The sequence below is a fragment of the Saccoglossus kowalevskii genome, chromosome 3, assembly GCF_978046115.1.
Source record: "Saccoglossus kowalevskii chromosome 3, keSacKowa6.1, whole genome shotgun sequence".
Classification (NCBI taxonomy): domain Eukaryota; kingdom Metazoa; phylum Hemichordata; class Enteropneusta; family Harrimaniidae; genus Saccoglossus; species Saccoglossus kowalevskii.
This window is the reverse complement of record NC_140643.1, coordinates 11198333-11217752: the sequence shown is the minus strand read 5'-3', so window position 1 is coordinate 11217752 and position 19420 is coordinate 11198333. Positions and strand designations below refer to the sequence as shown.

Here is a 19420-nt window from a genome sequence, read left to right as displayed (position 1 = left end):
TTTTATCAGGGGGAGAATCTCTTCTCCTCTGGGTTCTCCACACGTGTCAGGGGGAACCTCGTCTCGTCTCTATATCTCGTCCCCCTGAGGTACGGGATCGGGGAAGTCACTTAAGCTTTACAGTCAAATAAGACACACACAACGAAATACGTTTCAACTCTCGTCTACAACTCTATAAGACACAGCGCCCTGGGGAAAAGTCCCCAAGACTATCGCAAGGCAGGCCCACGACTAGCCCAAGACTGGACTGCCTCAAGGCTCGCCCCAAGACTCTCCAGGACTGGACTCAGACTGCGTCTGTTCTGATGTACTCGCCAAGACCAACAAAAACTCTTTATTCATTTTCAAAACTCTAACCAATTACAAAGCAGTAAAAAGACTCTAGGGTGTAACCTTCAATCATAAAGCCAATCACACTAAGTACTGAATACGTCACATCTTTTGATTAATCGTTCACTACAGATACGATGTTATCATTTAAACCCTTTCAAAGATAAACATTATGCAAATATCTACGAAACGGCAGTTGTAGTCTTTTCTGCTAGTGTTTTAAAACACTAATTTGAGCAACGTGATTTCGCAATTTCGATCTTTTGTAAACCTGGGGTGATGTATCAAGGTCTAAAGTAACCGTTTTATCAATTTTTGAAAAATCAAGAAAAAAGTGAAAATTTCCCTTCTCGCTACCTTAATAACTACGAATATTAAACTGTCAGAAATAGTAGTCCGAATAGCGACGGTTATCTCGTAATTAGTTCCAAATCAGTGAGCCAAGTTCCGTCCAAAACTTCACATGGCCTAAACGGTGCCAGACATAACACAGCCATTCGCTAATAATCAGCTAATTAAGTCGATCAACAGATACGCAAAAACAATTTCATCACACTTTTAACAAATTCCTCTGACCGAGAAACAAGCCAGTTCAAAGAATGTGGAACAACATTCTGAATCACATGCACACCTCTTTGAAGAAACCGAAAGCATTTCAACTTTCACTAATGATTTTCCAATCATCAGATAAAGAAAGCAGGGGTTTGCGTCAACACAACCGCCACTGCCTATCTGTTTGCATCTTAACCCCGATCGTAGCTCCTTATTGGTGGATATCATGTATGCCCTGCACAACTATTCAAAACCATGTCGTCGAATATTATTAAAATTTGGTACGTAGGTGCCGTGGGATAAATGCACAGGCCTGATTTGCTTTGGAATGAAATCCGTACATATGAATTTGCATAATAATAACCCTCTTTTCAACTGTTTTTATGATAAGTGAAAAAAGGTGATTTCGTGCGCCGCGTTAATTTAGGCCTTTGTGTCAATTCAATTTCTCTCGGATAACCTTCAAATAGCGTAGCGTTGGAAGAGAGGGGGCAAGGGTTATTTTCGTTCAACGTAATTGCAATATTTTTTGTTCGTACTACGTAAATTGAAAAAAATAAATTCCGTAATTCTGTAATCACAGGCTAGACGTACAACGTAATCGATCAAATATTTTTTTCGTACACTGTAAAAATGTGTCATTTTCTCGGTACGTACAAGGATTTACATCCAAATAAAAAAATCGTAAAGAATAATCCAGGGAAATTACATTATAGAAACTGTAAAACGACTAGATGAAAAAATTCACTATAAAATTGAATGTCAAGACGTAAAAGGCCCTCTAATCGAATGAAGAGCATTACGAGGGTAATATGCGCGTGCATCTCTACACACGGCGCAGCAATGGCGGAGAATTTGAGCCGGAGAGCTCTTCGGACCATTCAATGTTCCTTTTTTTAACACTGTAAACTGTAAAAACGTCTTTTTTTCCTTGTAAATTGTAAAACGCCCTTTTTATTTCCCGTAAAACCGTACCAGCTACCCCCCTTGCCTCCCCTCTTGGAATAGATAACTACCAATTCAGACAAGTGTACAACACTTGGGTCCAACACTTTTTTGTCCGTCTCGTCTAACTTGAATTGAGGCAATATGTCTGCTTTGGTGTAACTGTGTTATCATTTTTATCGATAAGTGCAGTGATGCGACAAATCTGACGTATTGTTCTGCTTATGTTCCGATTATGCTCATTATATGTGCACATGGGTTTGAACAGCCAAGCTAATGTGGAATTACGTTTATTTGCACGACTCAGCTGTTCTGTTTCTATGACAATCGTCAAAGTTGTGCCGACCATAGTGTGAAAATATAAAATAATTCCAACCAGTCCACTTTTTTTGGACGAAATTGCTATTTTTGACTTCTTTTCCAAAACCACTACTCAAACACTTTTCAAATTTAACATACGAATACCGTGGACGGTTCTCTCTCAGAATTATTAACCTTTTATATGAATGTCTGTTACATAATTATCGTTGTGAATTCGAATTCAACACTATCCACAGACTTGTTTCTTCATACACATGTACATGACCTACTAGAAAATATAACTTGCTGCGAAACCGCCATGATAGTAACGCTGATTTAAATATTTAGTGTGGACCAATCAGATTACTGTGATTTGCATAATATATTGGGAATAAGCATTACATCGCTGTATTTACTATGATATGGGATAGATATATGTACTGAATATGTCCCTTTAATATTTTGTTCAAATCATAGAATAAATAGGTATGTAATTCGGTGGTTAGTTTGGTTTATATATAACAGTATTTTTATTGGTTATGAGCACATCTTTACGTTTTTAGTCTAGTAAGTCGATCGCAATTTCAAGTCGTTAAAGAATAAGAAGCTACACTAATGCAATTTGTTTAGATAAATGTATGTATATATGCAGATAAATAGCTAATTTGTTGACGAGCACTGTACTTGATATTTTTGGGTGAATAAGGCTACCAGGAAAAATGTCTGTCTGTCGTATCTATATTTATTATCAACAGTAAATCCAAATGGTCAGCATAAAAACGTTGTCTGCACTAACCTAACGTAAAAAGCATGACACGTGGCATTAATAATCTCTAAATAATAATACGTAGAATAAAATGTAATAAAAATATTCCTAGAATGCTAAAAACAAGGTGGGGGGGGGGGAGCGGGATTTTGAATAACTTCCCGCAATTGTGTTGTGTTCGAAAATCATGTATAAACGGGACATGTAGTCACATATGTGATTAAATAGCCATATGTCACACCATTGTATTTCATGGACTAATAATGTTAACAATTTTCACATCACTTATGAAATTAAATTTACAACGAATGTTATTGTTCTATTGTAATTATACATCAATTTCGAAAATTCTATTTTTTACCATTCACCATATTTTGTAATCCCACTACCTCGTTAACATTTGATGGCGACTCTCTGTTATCTTGCCGACATGTAGACGTTAATTCACTCAAAGTTGCTTAAAATTGGCCATAATTAGTGTCTGATCTGAGGATATATGTTACCATCATACAAGGTAGTATGAGCTGTTACTCAAAGTTAATGTTGTGACAGCACAGTTTGTTCAAAGTCTCAGAATTTGAATTTAGTTCAAAGTCCAGAACTTAAATTTGAATGCTCAGAACATTAATGTCATATGGGAAACAGTGCTATTGGCCTGTCTGACATTCTAGTCGAATGTAAAAAGAAATCATTTAATTTGACAAAAAATAGTCCGTTAACCAACTATAAACTTTTACCACCACTGCTGCCCGGCACCTTTTCCACCGCCATCAGGACCCCCGCCCCATTGCTTCTGTGCTTGATTTTGTTGTTGATTTTGTGGTTTCCATTGGCTAGCTTGGTTCTGAGGCGGTTTCCACTTATTCCCTTCATTCTGTGGTTTCCACTGATTATTACCCGTTTGACCTGCTGGTGGTTTCCATTGAGAACCCTGGTTTTGGCCCTGTGGTTTCCATGCATTACCCTGATTTTGTCCTGCTGGAGGTTTCCATGGATTACCCGCATTCTGCCCAGTCGGTTTCTTGTCACCCTGATCTTGACCTTCTGGTCGCTTCCATGGGCTCTGCGGGTTTTGATCTGCTGGTTTTTTCCAAGGACTCTGTTGGTTTTGGCCTGCTGGTGGTTTCCATGGACTCTGCTGCTGGGGTTGACCTTCTGGTTTTTTCCAAGGACTCTGCTGCTGGGGTTGACCTTCTGGTTTTTTCCAAGGACTCTGCTGGTTTTGACCTGTTGGTGGTTTCCAGGGAGTATTCCCGTCTTTCTTTTCCTGACCACCACCACCACCACCACTCTGCCCTTGTCCCTGTCCTCCCTGTCCTTGACCTCCAGTATTTGGTATTTGTTTTGCGGCTTGTATTTGAACCTGTGGAGCCAAAGGCCTTGGAACCATTGGTCCAGATGCACTTGATGACATGTTCAAATACGACGGCAATACAAAATCATGAATGTATAGTGTTTCAGAGCCTTGTGCTGTTCTTTCTCTCGCCACATGGTATGTCCACCATGAATTTGAAACGCCTACAAATAACTTAGCCCCTATAAAATAAAATAAAATAAAATGTTAGGAAATGTCAGGAAATGCACAAAGTACACACAAAGTTTCAAACATTGTATTGTATTACACAGTTTTTTCTAAAAACGATCTATGACATGTTCATATAATAGTTCTCAAAACCATCAGTCTTCCCGGATTCCTAGAACCTTGCTTTGTTACATTTTGAAATTCTCACAATATATAACGTGGTGTGTTAACGTCCCAAATAACGACGGCCAATATTTTTGTAATATCCTCGTCCATTTTACTGATGCACTGTTTCTTTATATTTGATACAAAATGGCAAGATGCAATATTTTGTATATCCTTGCAGATGCTTCTGACAATGTGTAGATGTTTGCATTCATTTCTCCAATTATTCCAATCGTGTACGCATAATAGGCACTTTGCATGAGTGGGATTTTTCAAAAAATATGCTACATGGAATAACTAACAGTTGTTAATTTTCTGGTGGGAACAGTTACAATGAAAAAAATGTTTTTGTCTCAGAATTTCAAACACATCGAATTTGAAATGAGGAACACTCCTGGTGGTTATGTACTTTGTACTAATATATATTACAAGTTATAATTTTAAACATAAGTTAGATCAACTCAAAATAAAATGTATATGTACCCACATGAATACTGGGTCATCAACATTTATATTTTTTATATATATTTTCAACTACATGGATTGGCTACATTTGCTGTTTCCTGATTTAAACTTATAAGTGTGCTGATTACACATTTGTTATACTTACTGACGCTTATTTCTTGTTCGACTAATGATAACAAGTATTCATTGGATTTGAGCAGTAATCGGTATGGCGTGTTCAACTCAAAAATGTTATTGAAAGTCTTGATTCCCTTTATGGACATCGATAGATCCCGCATGTGCCCCTGATTGAAAAAGATATTACACGATAAATACAGTGTAAAGGGGTAAGAATCCACACATCGAAGGTCAGTGTTTTTATTGGTTATATTTGTATATTTGTACAAAATTAAACAACATATTCTACATTAAATTTCTCACCAACATTGTGTCTGGGCTCAAAGCTGCATATGCACAGTCGAGTTGGTGTTTATCCATCACTGAAGTTAATATGCCTGAAATATTATGGGACGGCATTGGAGAAGTGTAACATGCTGTCCTCTTTTCTTTGGGTACCATAACCTCGCACCTGTGTAAATTATGCAAATAGATTAATAATCTGATAATAATGTTCCCATAGTTGAGGCGAAATAATTTCTTGTGATTTCGTGGACAGCTGTAAGAAATTATGTTTAGATTTCAAACACACTAAGTTAGCAAGACATACCATATTTTCTTGACATCTTCATTGAGGCTCCAATGTACAGACATAAATTGACAGCCTTTGAAGAGAAGTCTGATAAACACTCTGGCCATTGCTTGAATTGAAGGAATTTTCTTGAGATGAGAATCTATTCTTGGTAGCATGTCCTGGTTGAATACTGGTGCAGGCAACTTTCCGAGATTGTGTGGCCAGTATATTCCAAGACATTTAGCTTTATCAGAGTCAACAATCTTATTCAGGCTTTCAGTTTCTGTTTTCGGCACAAAATTTTTTCCAGGGAACTTCATTCCAAATATGTTACCTAATCGTATCCTGACAGTTTCATATACTTGATCATACGTAACAGAACTTTTTCCTTTAGTGACCGGAGGTCCATGGACAACTACACCAACAGTACTTTCACAGTCCGCTTTAAACTGGGCCACAGATGCAATTGGTACAATGTTACTTAGTCTGACTAGATCAAATGTTTCATTGAATAGTCTTCTGTCTGCTATATTAATCATGTGACGAGGGAAAAATGGAGATATAACCAATGTTCTACCATGTTTAATAGCAAATCCAATGGCTGTTTTCAAACTATTGAATTGATAATTTGGACCACCAACACCTAATCGGAACATGGGAAACAGATATCTAGGGCGGAACTCTTTAACATCAACCATTTGTCCTTTTGACATTATATATTCCTTTGGAAGTATTTCTGGGGCTGGAGCTTCTGTTACAACAATTGGAATTTGTGGCTTGTACATTATTTCCAGATCAGGCATTACAGGGGAATCAGGCTGGTCGTATGGCACTGCTTGTGGAACATCAGCCTTTGCTTCAGACTGAGAATAAGCTTGGGGAACAACAGGAACATTCATTTGACTATCTAAGCTTTGTGGGACAGCCTGGGGTACAGCTTGAGGAACACCAGGAATATTCATTTGTGGTACAGCTTGGGGAACCCAGGGAACATTCATTTGATTACCCAACGATTGTGGCATAGCTTGTGGAACAGCTTGGCCACCAGGCTGGTATGCCAGTGGAACATTCTGTGGAAGAGCAGGGAAAGGTGCCTGCCCACCAAGAGCCTGAGCAGGAGAAAGTGTGGTATATTTCTCTTCATGGAAGGGTGCTTTATTTTTGTCGGGATTTGGGGTTGTTAACCATTCATCAAGTCTTATTGGTTTGAAGTCCATATCAGCTGCATTTGCATCTGCTCCTAAGTCAAACTCGTCGTACTGGTCATCCCCTAGAGGGCCTGCTTGTAATCTATCACCTTGGGACAATCTTAATGCATCAAACGCCATTTCTTCTGCATTACTTCTATCTGCAATTATCAAAGGCGGAAAAGTATCATCCTCCGTTCCTTTAGTTTCCAATTCATCTTCTGTTAATGCCACAAAATCATTGGGTGCAGGTGTTTTTTGTATATCTGTATCTGGTATCGATGGTTTTGATGTCATCATATATGGTCCATCGTCATCTTGGACTACTGTGGAAAATTGTGCAGCGAAAGTGAATGTCATCATATTGTCGCCAGTGTCCAATAAGTTTTCTGGCGACTCCTGAAACATGAAGAAAAATACAATACCAGTTAGTAAATGTTAACTTGGTTGTTGTAACTGTTCACTAATCATTAAGACAATATTTGTGTGTGTTTAATTTACATGCATGTTTCATATGTAATATTTTCCCACTCACAGAAAGAATGTCTTCAAAGCCAATACCTATTTTTTGTTCGAACTACATTGAACAGTTGATCTCCAGGGTTTGTACTTGACTATGTAACCATAATTCAACTTCCTGATTTACTTTATTATTCATGAAGTTAAATTTTGTAAAATATAGTGATTGGTTTCCGTGTTTGCACATGTGTAAAACAAATTTCACTGAGCTTCAGTTTAAAATCAGCTCATTGTGAAAGATCTGTTATCATAATTTAATATATGATTGTAAAATATTCTAATAATCTATTACCTACTACTAGCATATGCTGATAGAGTGCAGGATATATTAATCTTACTACCTGATTGACTTGTTGATCTGGCACTCTGTATAAAAAATACCTTACTTGCTTGCAGGATGAGTGTCATATGAGTGTCTTAAGCTACTACTTAACTGACCTGCCAGTGAAGTCAGCATAACATGGGAGTTCTTCGCAATCTTCCACTTGACCAACCAGCAGGTAGGGCCCAAAATGCCATGGAAGATCTTCGTAATCTAGTACCTAACTGACCTTCCAAGGGGGTCAGCATGGTATGGAAGATCTTCGTGACCTACCGTTTGACTGACCTGCAGGTGGAGTCAGCATGACATGGAAGATCTTTGTAATCTACCACATGACTGACCAGCAGGTGGAGTCAGCGTGGCATGGAAGATCTTCCCAATCTACTACCTAACTGACCTTCCAGTGGAGTCAGCATGGTATGGAAGATCTTCGTAACCTTTCACTTCACTGAACTGAAGGTGGAGTCAGCAGGGCATGGAAAATCTTTGTAATCAACTATAATTATGATTCTCCAGAACGTGAAGTCTGAATGGCATGGAATCTACCATGTGACTAACTTGCAGGTGGAGACAGCATGACATGGGAGATCTTAGTAATTTACCACTTGAATGACAAGCAGGTGGAGTAAGCATGGTACGGAAGATCTTCGTAATCTACAACAATCATGACTCTCCTGAAGATGGAGACAGAATGACGGTGGCACAGAGGTCTGAAAGCTGAAATCAAGCTGAAACCCTTGTTTCAGCAGAATTTGCCCCTCAAAATGCAGGAAATAGCGGGTCTATATTTCAAGGGGGAGCATGCCCTGGACCCCTAGTAAGGTGGCGCCTTAGGCGCAAGGTTGGTAAGCAGATCCCTCATGCAAAATTCTTCGTAATCTACCACATGACTGACCTCCATGTATCAAGTATATGGTTTTGGACATTTTAGCATTAGTGGTGCTAAAAAGCAGTCAATAGCTCGTGTAGAAATGACTGGCTGCTAGCCATCAAATCAAAAAGAAGATAGTTCAAATCCATTCAAATCCATACTTAGTAAGTGTTCATGTTTCACGAAATGTAATAAGGGCTTAACCGATTATCGGATAATACACGTTAAACGCCTGTCAGAATATGTCAGTGCGTCATCGAAAAGGTTGTATCTATTTTTACAAACTATTAGTATTTTATATTTGATCAAGGGTCGATGAATTGTTCGGCTGCCGTTACGAGTTGGAAACTCCCTAAGTCAGTGCAAATATATACCAAATTAATTGAATTCACACTAGTCTTTACCACAAAACTGCCTCATCGAGACAAACTATTCGATGAATTGTCCCACTAGTCGTCCATACTTCCTTAGTTCCGCAAACAAACCAATAAACATATGAGCAAGCATGAGCATATCTATTACATTTTAATTTATTTTACATTACAACTTCAGTCAACGACATGTTACCAAAAAACGTTTGTTCACGGGGCACCTTGCTAAATGAACAACAGTTTTGTTCATTGGTGAACGCCTTTGTTCACGATTAGTGTGAATAATTTTCGCCTGTGAAATGGCTGTCATTTTGTAATACTTATACATTGGGCGTATTCTTCGACACGAAAAAAAAAATGCATGCGTTTGATTGCAGTGGCCATTAAATTACCGCTATTCAAAAAGACATGTTCACGTGTGCACGGTGTCTCCATTGTAACAGTTTTTTATTCGATATCGTCTGCTGTGGAATAAATCATGCCATAATTTTATCAAATCTTAAAGATAACATTAGGTTGAATTGCGCAACGCGGGTTTTATTCTTTCTGGATATGAAATCAAAATACAGTTAAAACTAGTATGTACAAATAAAAATGAATGGAAACAGCTGCCACTCGTTTTTCATTGACAAACAACCCATAATCCTTCCTATCGCCGTTAAAAATTGCCAACGATTGTCATGCCAACGTTTCGTCATCTTGTGCCCTAATTGTAAGTGTTTTCCTGTAATGTGCGATAATCGGATGAAAGTTCAAGGTTCAATTCGTGCTTTATTCAATATGCTTAATTATCATTGGTTACATATTTGATTTAATTTCCAGGAAAATAATTTGAATTATTTGGAGTATTCCAGACAGACAATGAGCTGTGATACTGGAGATTGATTAAGTGAATGATTTATAATTTTAACCTAAAATGTATCACACACATTAAAATTTTACTATTTACTGTATTAAAGGGCGGAAGTCGTCGCGCCACGCATGCGCGATATATATGGGTCTCATATAAACAAAGATGGCGACTTTGATGGTTGCGGAGACCAACGAGTACAAACTGGGACCAAGCCTTAATTAGGTATTTTATCAGGTGATTTGAAGGTATCAAATGAGGTAATTAGTGCAAGTCGCGTCGAGGTCAAACCTCATACTTGTGATTTCCATTAGAAGAGCGAATTTCCACATTTTTCATTTATCGAATGGGAAGCTGTCCTGACCAACCATTAGTAAGTGTTATACACAAATTATTTCACCAAATTTGCCACATTTCAGGTTTATAATTTTTTGTTTGTTGCATATTTAAATTACACGACAGTGATGCTGACAATGTATTTTTAGCAAAGTTTGTTTATTGATTTCAGAAGTAATTGTATATTAATTCGATGAAAAACTTATATAACATTTTACCAATAAATTATAAAACTGAATATTATTCAAAGCAGAATTACAATTCAAACCATTTTTCTACAGGGTGCCTGCAATTAACTGTAATATACCGATTCACTATGAGCATTTAATTCTTCTGTCAATATAAATGATTCACGCTTTACTGACACGATGAAAGAGGTTGTCAGTTGATAAAAAAAATTGCAAAAAGCGGTTAGCCTGCTGACACAGTAGATCCTATGAAGCGCATGAAATCAGAAATCGCTGCCACCGAAATGAAACATTGGGGTAAATACCAAACACAAAGCCAGTATTGATAGCGTGCATATTACATGCGTCACGCAGACTCTCAGTGTACAGGCAATACACACGCTTTGCTGTTCTCGGTTGTATAAAATTGAATATACATAAAAACCTGTTATTCCAGACTTGTAAGGTGTTATCATTAGTATAGCAATATTGAATGTTAGTACGCCATGAAAATTATTCTGCTTAAAGTAAAATGATGAACAGTTGTAATAATCTTGTGAATTTTAGCCATTTGCTTAACATGTTTCCTGCTAGGTCTTTAAAATCAAACAGGTATTTTTCTTCAATCTTTTGGAGATAATGTTCTTATTCGTGCGATTGTGTGTATCTGTGTATATTGTTTTTGATTTGTTTATATGTAGTTTGTATTTATACGGAAAATATAATAAAATAAAATAAATATAAATAAATAAATACTTTTTAATCAAACATGTATGAGTATAACGAAATAGAAGTAATTAAATAGAACATAAATAAAAAGCCTAATGTATTGCTCTCATGCTTGATAATGGAATACGATTCCACTACGGTGCTACAGGGATGCACGGATATTAGTATTTGGGTAAGTTATTTTACATTGTTCTTTTGTGTGTGTAGGATTTGTTGAATAACAATGTGTTTAACATCTCTACGGACATGGACAATCCATCTCAGCGTCATAAAAAGATTAATTCACGACAGCTGTTGAATATGGTGTGTACAGTCCACGTATCTGCTTTACATGCCAACATATGCCAACCATATCACACTGCGTAAATTAAATTTCGGATTGAAATTATTTAATTTTAATTATTCTGAAATAAATATTTTATAAAATTGCTCCGACACAAAATAAAGGCTTTTAAAATATTCGTCACATCGCTAATTATATATGGGCAGCAATTCCTTGTTTCATTAACACATATTTGGTGCCAATAATTAAGAGCCTAACCTTTTCACTTCCGTCAGTGTGTGGAAAAAATATTTCAATGCTGTGATTTTAAACTGCGGGTAATAGAAACAGAGCCGTAAGTTGGACCTATTGTCGTTATCGCGTGATTAATTTGCTGGTAGCATATGTATGTCTGTTGACATTGCGACCGTCAACCCCCATGTTTTCCACGTCATTGTATGGAGACACAAACCGTGATCTGCGTAGCGTAGCGAATGTCAGTTATTAGGCATTTGCCGGCATTTCATGTAAACAAACATTTCCAAAAGTGAAACTTATATCTATATGGAAAATATTATACGTATTTATTCGGCGGTCACGCTGGCCTTGATATCTCCTAACAACGGGAGGGGGGTCCGCCCTCCAGTAGTCGGATCTGAATTGGGCCATGGAGTCTGTCTTCTACCTCCATGATTGAACACATTGAACGAGAACTAAAAACAACAGTCGTTTATACATGTATTCATTAAAGTGGATGTGACGGCGTAGTGAATACTAGTACTCCATAGTACTCCATTCCCATTGATTGTTAAAACGCGGTAGTCGTCGCGCTGCGCATGTGCGAGATATATTGGTCTCATATAAACAAAGATGGAGACTTTGACTGTTGCACTGATCAACGAGTACGAACTGAGACGTTTCCAAGCTTTAATTAGGTAATTTTCATGTGATTGGAAGGCATCGTGAGAGTTACCGGCGGTGAACAGTGAATAACGCGCCCAGATCAAACCTCATACTTGTGATTTCCATTTGAAGTGCGCATTGGATTGTAGGAAAATCAATGTTTATCAACACAAATTTCGCACATGCGCAGCGCGACGACTACCGCGCTTTAAGCTGGGAAACATGTTAAGGCATGTGTACCGCTGTGGAAGTGTTACTCCTGAAAACTATTTCAATTCAGAGTTACATACGTTATCGCAGGTGAATATTAAATTAGGGCATCACAATTGGGTGGCATGCAAATATGTATCCCGGAGTGTCGTTGCGTATTCATAGAGTGTATTTATGTATTCATAGTATATGCTCGCGTTTGTATAGCGTGTCTCACGTATCCATTGCGTGTATTTGCGTATTCATAATGCGTCTTTGCGTATTAACAACGTGTCTTCGTGTATTCATAGCGTGGTTTTGTGTTTTCACATCGTGACTTCGCGTCTTGTTAGCGTATTCAAAGCTTATCTAGTATATAGTAATTTCACATAATATTATATATTTTTACGTTATCGTTCCGTGTGTTCACGTCATTCATAGCGTGTCTCTGCGTATTTATAACGTTTTAAAGTATCCAAAACAATCATGGGTCATTAGTTTCTCCGCAAATCGAAACTGCTTGTAATAATCGTTGCTAATCCGACAATTTACGTACCTACGCCCGTTTATTTTTCAGATACACTGGCACAAATATTGGTACAAAGAACGTTGAACAAGTTCCATACACACCAAAAATAATCACTTTACATAAGCCGATATTCAATTTACAATATTCTAGCTTGAACAAACTATAATTGGTCAGAACAAGTTCGATTAACACCGACGGATAACAAATTGAAAACTTGCATGGAAATAGTAACTACACGCTCTCGTAAAGTACCGGAGTTCGCATCGTGTGTTTTCAATGCGATTTTCGTCGAATGTATGTTTATGGAAAAGTTATCCATCTTTTTACGTTATGCATGTATACCATAGCCGCACTATTCCGGTCCGTATTTCCTGTTCATGTTTCCACATCCCCCTACAAGTCTTTCGTACAATATATAATAATAACTCATTTTCTGATAAATGGGTTATCTTTCCAATAAGATTACGTTTAGTGACAAGGGCTATTTATCTCTACGTATGTACATCAAGACGGTACAAACAAATATTTTTCTAATTATCATTTAGTTCACACCGTCACCAGGGAAACGTCATATACCACGTGACAACATTTCTTACCGGGCGCTTGATTTAAAGCGTACCACAAGTTATCTAAATTATCTAAATGATAAACAACGAACTATATTTTCGCTTCTTATTGACAAGCTTAAATGTTGAGTCAGTTAACTTGGAAATGTGTGTTTTCCTTACAAGTACTTCAAGCTGTGGTACATAAAATATAACTATTTAAGTGTCAACTTCGGATGGAACTACATATGTCAAACGTTTGCATAAAATGCTAAGAGTTGGGTCTGGAAACGTAATAGTATGACTAGCCATGTTTTCACTCGTCTTAACATCTTTAATTGGAGCTTATGGTTGTCGGAGAACGAATGAGGGCGTGGAATCGCACGATCGATGTCAACGAACATGATCACAGCAGTTTTGATATATATTAATATAGAATATTTATTAAGTACTTACTGTTGTCGCTTTGAGTCCCATGTCTGTCATTATTTCCTGTAGATCCATCTGCCACATTTTGTCCTCGTCGCTGTCACTGGAAAATTGAAGTGAATCTATTGAGCGAATCAAACTAGGGTTGTTGTGAACTTTAACGAGAAATACGCATAGAAAGCCAGACATGGCGATAAGAAGGTAAAATTTCAACAGTCTTGTGGTGTCTTTGTGTATATTAATACAGTGCAGCTTGAGTTTCACAAGGCTCTTCATGATGTTAGCTGAACCAAGGGAATAGCGTTGTGGACACCGTGTCACAGGGAGGAAGGGTCAACCAAAATGTGACAGCCGTCATATGCAAATAAGGAATCTGTACAGCTTGCGAGGGGATTAACGCGAGTTACATTTTTTTGTTTAGTATACATATTATCAATGGTATATTGTTGATTCACATTACAATATGAATGACACGTTAGTATTCGGACGTGTCACAGCAACTCCATGTATGCATGCTGTGACGTGGGGCAGACAGACATCAACTTGTAAATTTCATAGTGACTCCATCCTTTCATGTATCACTGTCATAGACCAAAGAATAGAACTACAACATCGTAATATTAAGTGCGAATTGTAGAAGATAGTTTGACTTCAAGATATTACAGTGTATTACCACAACACCAACCACGCCCACTAAGTCAGATGAACCCGGGATTAAACCTTCATATTCAATAGATTTAAAAGAAAAATTAACATTCAGCTTAAATGACAACTTATGTGAAACAATAAATTAAATGTCGCATTAGTCAATCGGTTGCGTAGTATCACGTGGTTCATTGCTGAATACTTTCCCACCATAACTGTATATTTGATCAGGGCATGGAAGGTACTATACCATCCATGGTCAGGGTGACATCCATCACAGTACACTTGCAGTGATCCTCGTTCAAGCGACATGGGCCAAAATATTAAAAAATCTTAATATTAAATTAATTATTGCGATTTGCTTCAAAACGACTGCTAAACGTCAGTAAACTATCGGTTTTATACATATCAAGTAAAACAGCAATTCAACATATGAACATTTGTGCACACAAATATTAAATAATTTATTTATTTAAAAAAAAAACAATATGCTTTTAACAAACTATACTATGTTTTTGTGGACTCGGACTTGTGTTGTTCTACTTTCTGAAATTGATGTTCACAGACTGACATTAATTTCATTTATTGAATAGCGATCATACTTCAACTCTATAGGATTTGGATCAATAAGTACTCATTAGCATGACAAATGTTAGTCATGTGACAAATTGAAAAATACACATAAACTGGATTTTCTTTTGTTGGCACGTGTACTGTACGTTGACATCTCCAAATTGACGAGTTCATAATATTACCCGTCTACTTTATTGAATTTCTTTGCCAAATCTGTGCTGTCTTTGCTAAATATTCGTGTTACAGGAACAGTGCGTGTTTATTATAGCAGACATGCTATTTACTTTACTTTTATACTTTTTGCTTTGAAGGTAAGGACGAATTTTAATCCAGATTTGCATCTTTTGTTTTAAACCTTGTCACCATTGTTTATATTTTCGTTTCAGCCTTTCATCTCTTCCGCTTGCTCAACAAAAGGAGTTGCACTCACGACTTTTTGGACTGAACAAAAATTTTCGACCGCAACTTACTATGCGTATGAGAAAATAGGCGGCGGTATACATGCGCAGAACGGTTCACATGACGTCATATGCCATTAGGAAAGCCTACCACTGAGACGAAATACTTGTTAGTTGTTTTACAATGCTGGTAGATTATTAGCCTGACATGTAGGCGTGAGTAGGCCCTCGCCGGCCGAACGGCATCAGACCTCACTTACTAGTGGGTTTGGAGCACCGCGGAGAGCGCAACTCATGTGACCTCGTCAGGCTGGTAGATGAACGACTGCTCCGTTCCTGTAGAAAAAAATGTTTCAGTTCGAAAACGAAAAAAGCAAAACAAAACAAAAAACACGCATTGAAAGATTCAGTGGGGCTGTATACCACACAATGTCAGAAAAGCTCAGTCGATTACAAGTGCGAAATTGAAAAAAAAACTCCGCTAGGATTTCCTTTAAAATCACTTTTGTGTGTGTGATTTTCAGTGTTTTCACCTATTAATTCTTCTGTGAATGTTTTTGGCTTAGCCGATTTCGCTCAAATTAAGCAACCAGGTCATACCATTACTCCAGTTAGTAGGTAAAATTTGAAAACCATAGAAACTGATTTTTGAATAGTTTCTCGCCAAATGTATCTCCTCCTACAAATTTAGGATTAAACACCTCGGACATAGATCATTCTGCTATTTGATTTTTATGATATCTTTTTTCATTACCGAGAAATGTTATTCCAAAATTGGGGTAACTGTTACCTCGTACCAGTCTTGTAATAGCAGTGTTCAAATGATCAGGCTTTTTATTTTGGCTACGTTGCGCACCGACCAGTGATCATCGACCCGACATTGTTATAATGTATCAATTTAATCCCAACGCAACTTTGAACTTTGAATGAACTGTAACATTTTTTAGCACTTTGTGCAAGGTTTGCACATACGTAAATTGACCTCAAATGTCGTAGAAGAATGAAACATCTCTACAAATTAACTCCAGTCGATCGAACGCTTCTGTTGTGTTCATAACAATTTACTGCCAAAATGATTGAAAACATTAATATTGGAATAAATTAGGTAACGCTAAAACGTTTCTTCATTTCTATAACATGTTGAGAAAATGGTTTAAAAAATATGCCACAAACTTGATTGAAAGCAACACTCATATGATAAATTAGACAATATTTGCTAATTTTCAAGAGAAATATTTATTGACTCCGCAACATTTGCACTTTTGTGAATTATGATGCAAACAATATGCAAAACAAGATTAATTTGCATAGATTAGATTTATGCCATATATATAGACATGATCTGGAATGGCCAAAGTGGTGATGAATAACCTAATATGCAAATTTTGTTATCATGTCCACACCTTTTTATTTATCCCGGAGACGTAGACAGACAAAAACGTAACAACCTTGACATAGGAACATACCATCCTTGGTGGAGGAATAATTAAGCCCGCAGGTACATCTTTAAAAAAATCGCCAACTCCTTGTCGTGAATTTTTGGAGCGGGGGTACTATCATTGGTTATCTTTAGTTGAGTATTTGTACCATCTTCAATTGTCAAGGTATAACGTTCCAGCTCACGGCCTCTACATATTGGCGGAGAGACGGAAGAAACCATGTGATCCGACGATGATTTTTATCATCCTAACGGCTGTCTCTGAAAAATACTAGTAGAAACAATAGTACGGCAGTGACGGGTCCGTTTTAGTGCGAACTCTATTTGGCTATCGTTAATCGGATCATGAAAAAAATGCATGTGCATATGTCCTATATAATGTGTGATGTATGAGTGAATTTTGAACTTAATCGGTCCATGCATGTTCGAAATACAGGTGATCACGGACGCACGGATGCACGGACGCACGGACGCACGGATGTACGGACGTACGGACGCACACGTGGACTAATTAGTCTGAAAACATTACTTGAACGAGTACGTGCATCCACAGTAATAAGTGCGATGAAAAGCCGCGGCGGAATATCTAAAGTGATACGTGAGTTTGATGCAAATAATGTGACTAGACTACATTGACACAATAAAGGAAAATTGGTGACCCAGTAGCCAACAATATGATTTATATTTTTAGAAAAATGTAATTTTCTGTGGACCTTGACTGCTTTACTAACGAATACATGCGCGGGTCCAAATCTTTTCGGTGTCGTTATAAAACCGAACCATGTGAGAAATTGCACACCAATCTTAATATAACACATGCTGGTTTAGCTGGTCAAATATATTTGTTCCAGTCCCACGTCTCATCGCGCGTAAAAAAATCGTTCGAATGAGTGCATCCCTGCGTCCTCATAAATTATTCTGTGAGATAAAAAAACCGTGACCGAATATCTAAATTGACACCACGTTTTGTTTTTTCTTGAGAATGGACAACAAAAGCAACTTGTTAATCAAATTATCTTGACAAACTCATGTTGACACAAAGGACAACCGGCGTAGTTCACGGCCCAGCAGCATGTATTTTGTTTTGGACCTCAATCGCATTATAACAACCTGCGTGGGTTTGAATCAGTTCCGTGTCTTTATAAAATAAACGCTGTGCGTGATTTGCAATCCAATCAGATACTTCCAGCGTGGCTGGCTTGGCAATTGCAATTGTTTTGTTTTCCTCAGTTTCCTACGCTTGAAAATATCTCGCTCGAACAAGTGCATCCTCGTTCTAAAGCCATGACTGTATAACGGAAACAGACATTCGTACTTCTGAAACTATACCGATTTTCACGGCCGAATATTATGCCTAACTTGGGCACTGATTAACGGGTACCCTCTTCAACTCTCCTGTCGTTCGTACTTGTTCAGGAACTTTTGTTTTCCCGACAATAGCATTAACACTCAACATTCCTCGATCCCTCTTGATCAGAAAAATATATATTTAACACTCATCGCCAGAAAATTGATGTCAGTGTTCACACTGCTAAATTTATGTCTCTGTCTAATAGAGGGAGCTCTTAGCCAATCAAGGTTCATTAGAACGAACCATACGTTTCCCATTTAAGCGGTTGGCCATTGGAAAATCGTGGCGGATACAAATTTGCACAGTTGTTCTTCCGACCATGAGTTTCTATTTGTGAATCCAACGACTGTAATTATTTGTTAGAACAACATTGTTCTTTGACTGGACGCATGGAGTCGGGGAGAGCAACTGGTGGCGCTGTATACAATCGATATCAATTGGACCTATTGAGACCTATTGGACCGATTGCGGCTTGCCGCAGCTCATTTCTCAGGTCCTGAGAGCGAGGTTATTTGTAGCACGGTTACTAAAAAAGACGGTTAGGAAACGCTATTGTTAAAAGGTGTGAATCGGCCAAATCCCTCAAGGATGCGATACTCCAAACATTGGCGGCGCCCTCTCTTCCGTTCCTCTCACTCGGGTTTTCACCACTGCCACACCGTAATTGGCATATGTTCAGTAATTTGTTCAACCAAAGACAATAGAAAGACAATAGAAAAGAGGGATACGCAACTACGGCAAACATGAAAGGAAAGTAACGGAAGTTCCGTGCAAGGTCTCTTGGAAACAATAGCCGTTACGTAAACTTGGAGTAAATGCTCTCCGGGCGCCATTTTAGAATCTGTCTTTCACAGAGCAACAGTGCTGGCAACTTGTTTTCGCAATTATTTACATATTCACCGTCAAATCGCCGTATTTTATCAACTAATTTCTGTTGGAGTATATTTGGATTCAGGTAAGTGTTTTTATGTGTTAATGAATCAACTATGTTTTTGTTTTTTTGGGACCGTTCAAGTGATAATACGAACCTAGCCAGCAAAAATCGAACAATGCGATTTGAAACAGTGGACGGTAATTATTTTCACCCGTTT

General features: G+C 37.7%; 1 protein-coding gene across 1 annotated transcript; it reads right to left on the bottom strand.

The window, feature by feature from the left end:
• Positions 1-3108: 3108 nt before the first annotated feature.
• Positions 3109-14239, bottom strand: LOC100371638 (uncharacterized). The gene is made up of 5 exons (XM_002739233.4): positions 13952-14239; positions 5752-7301; positions 5466-5613; positions 5191-5329; positions 3109-4429 (listed from the first exon to the last, which is right to left on the bottom strand). The coding sequence occupies exons 1-5, from the start codon at positions 14198-14200 to the stop codon at positions 3627-3629; spliced, it is 2889 nt and encodes a 962-aa protein (XP_002739279.1). The 5' UTR covers positions 14201-14239; the 3' UTR covers positions 3109-3626.
• Between the last annotated feature and the right edge of the window lie 5181 nt (positions 14240-19420).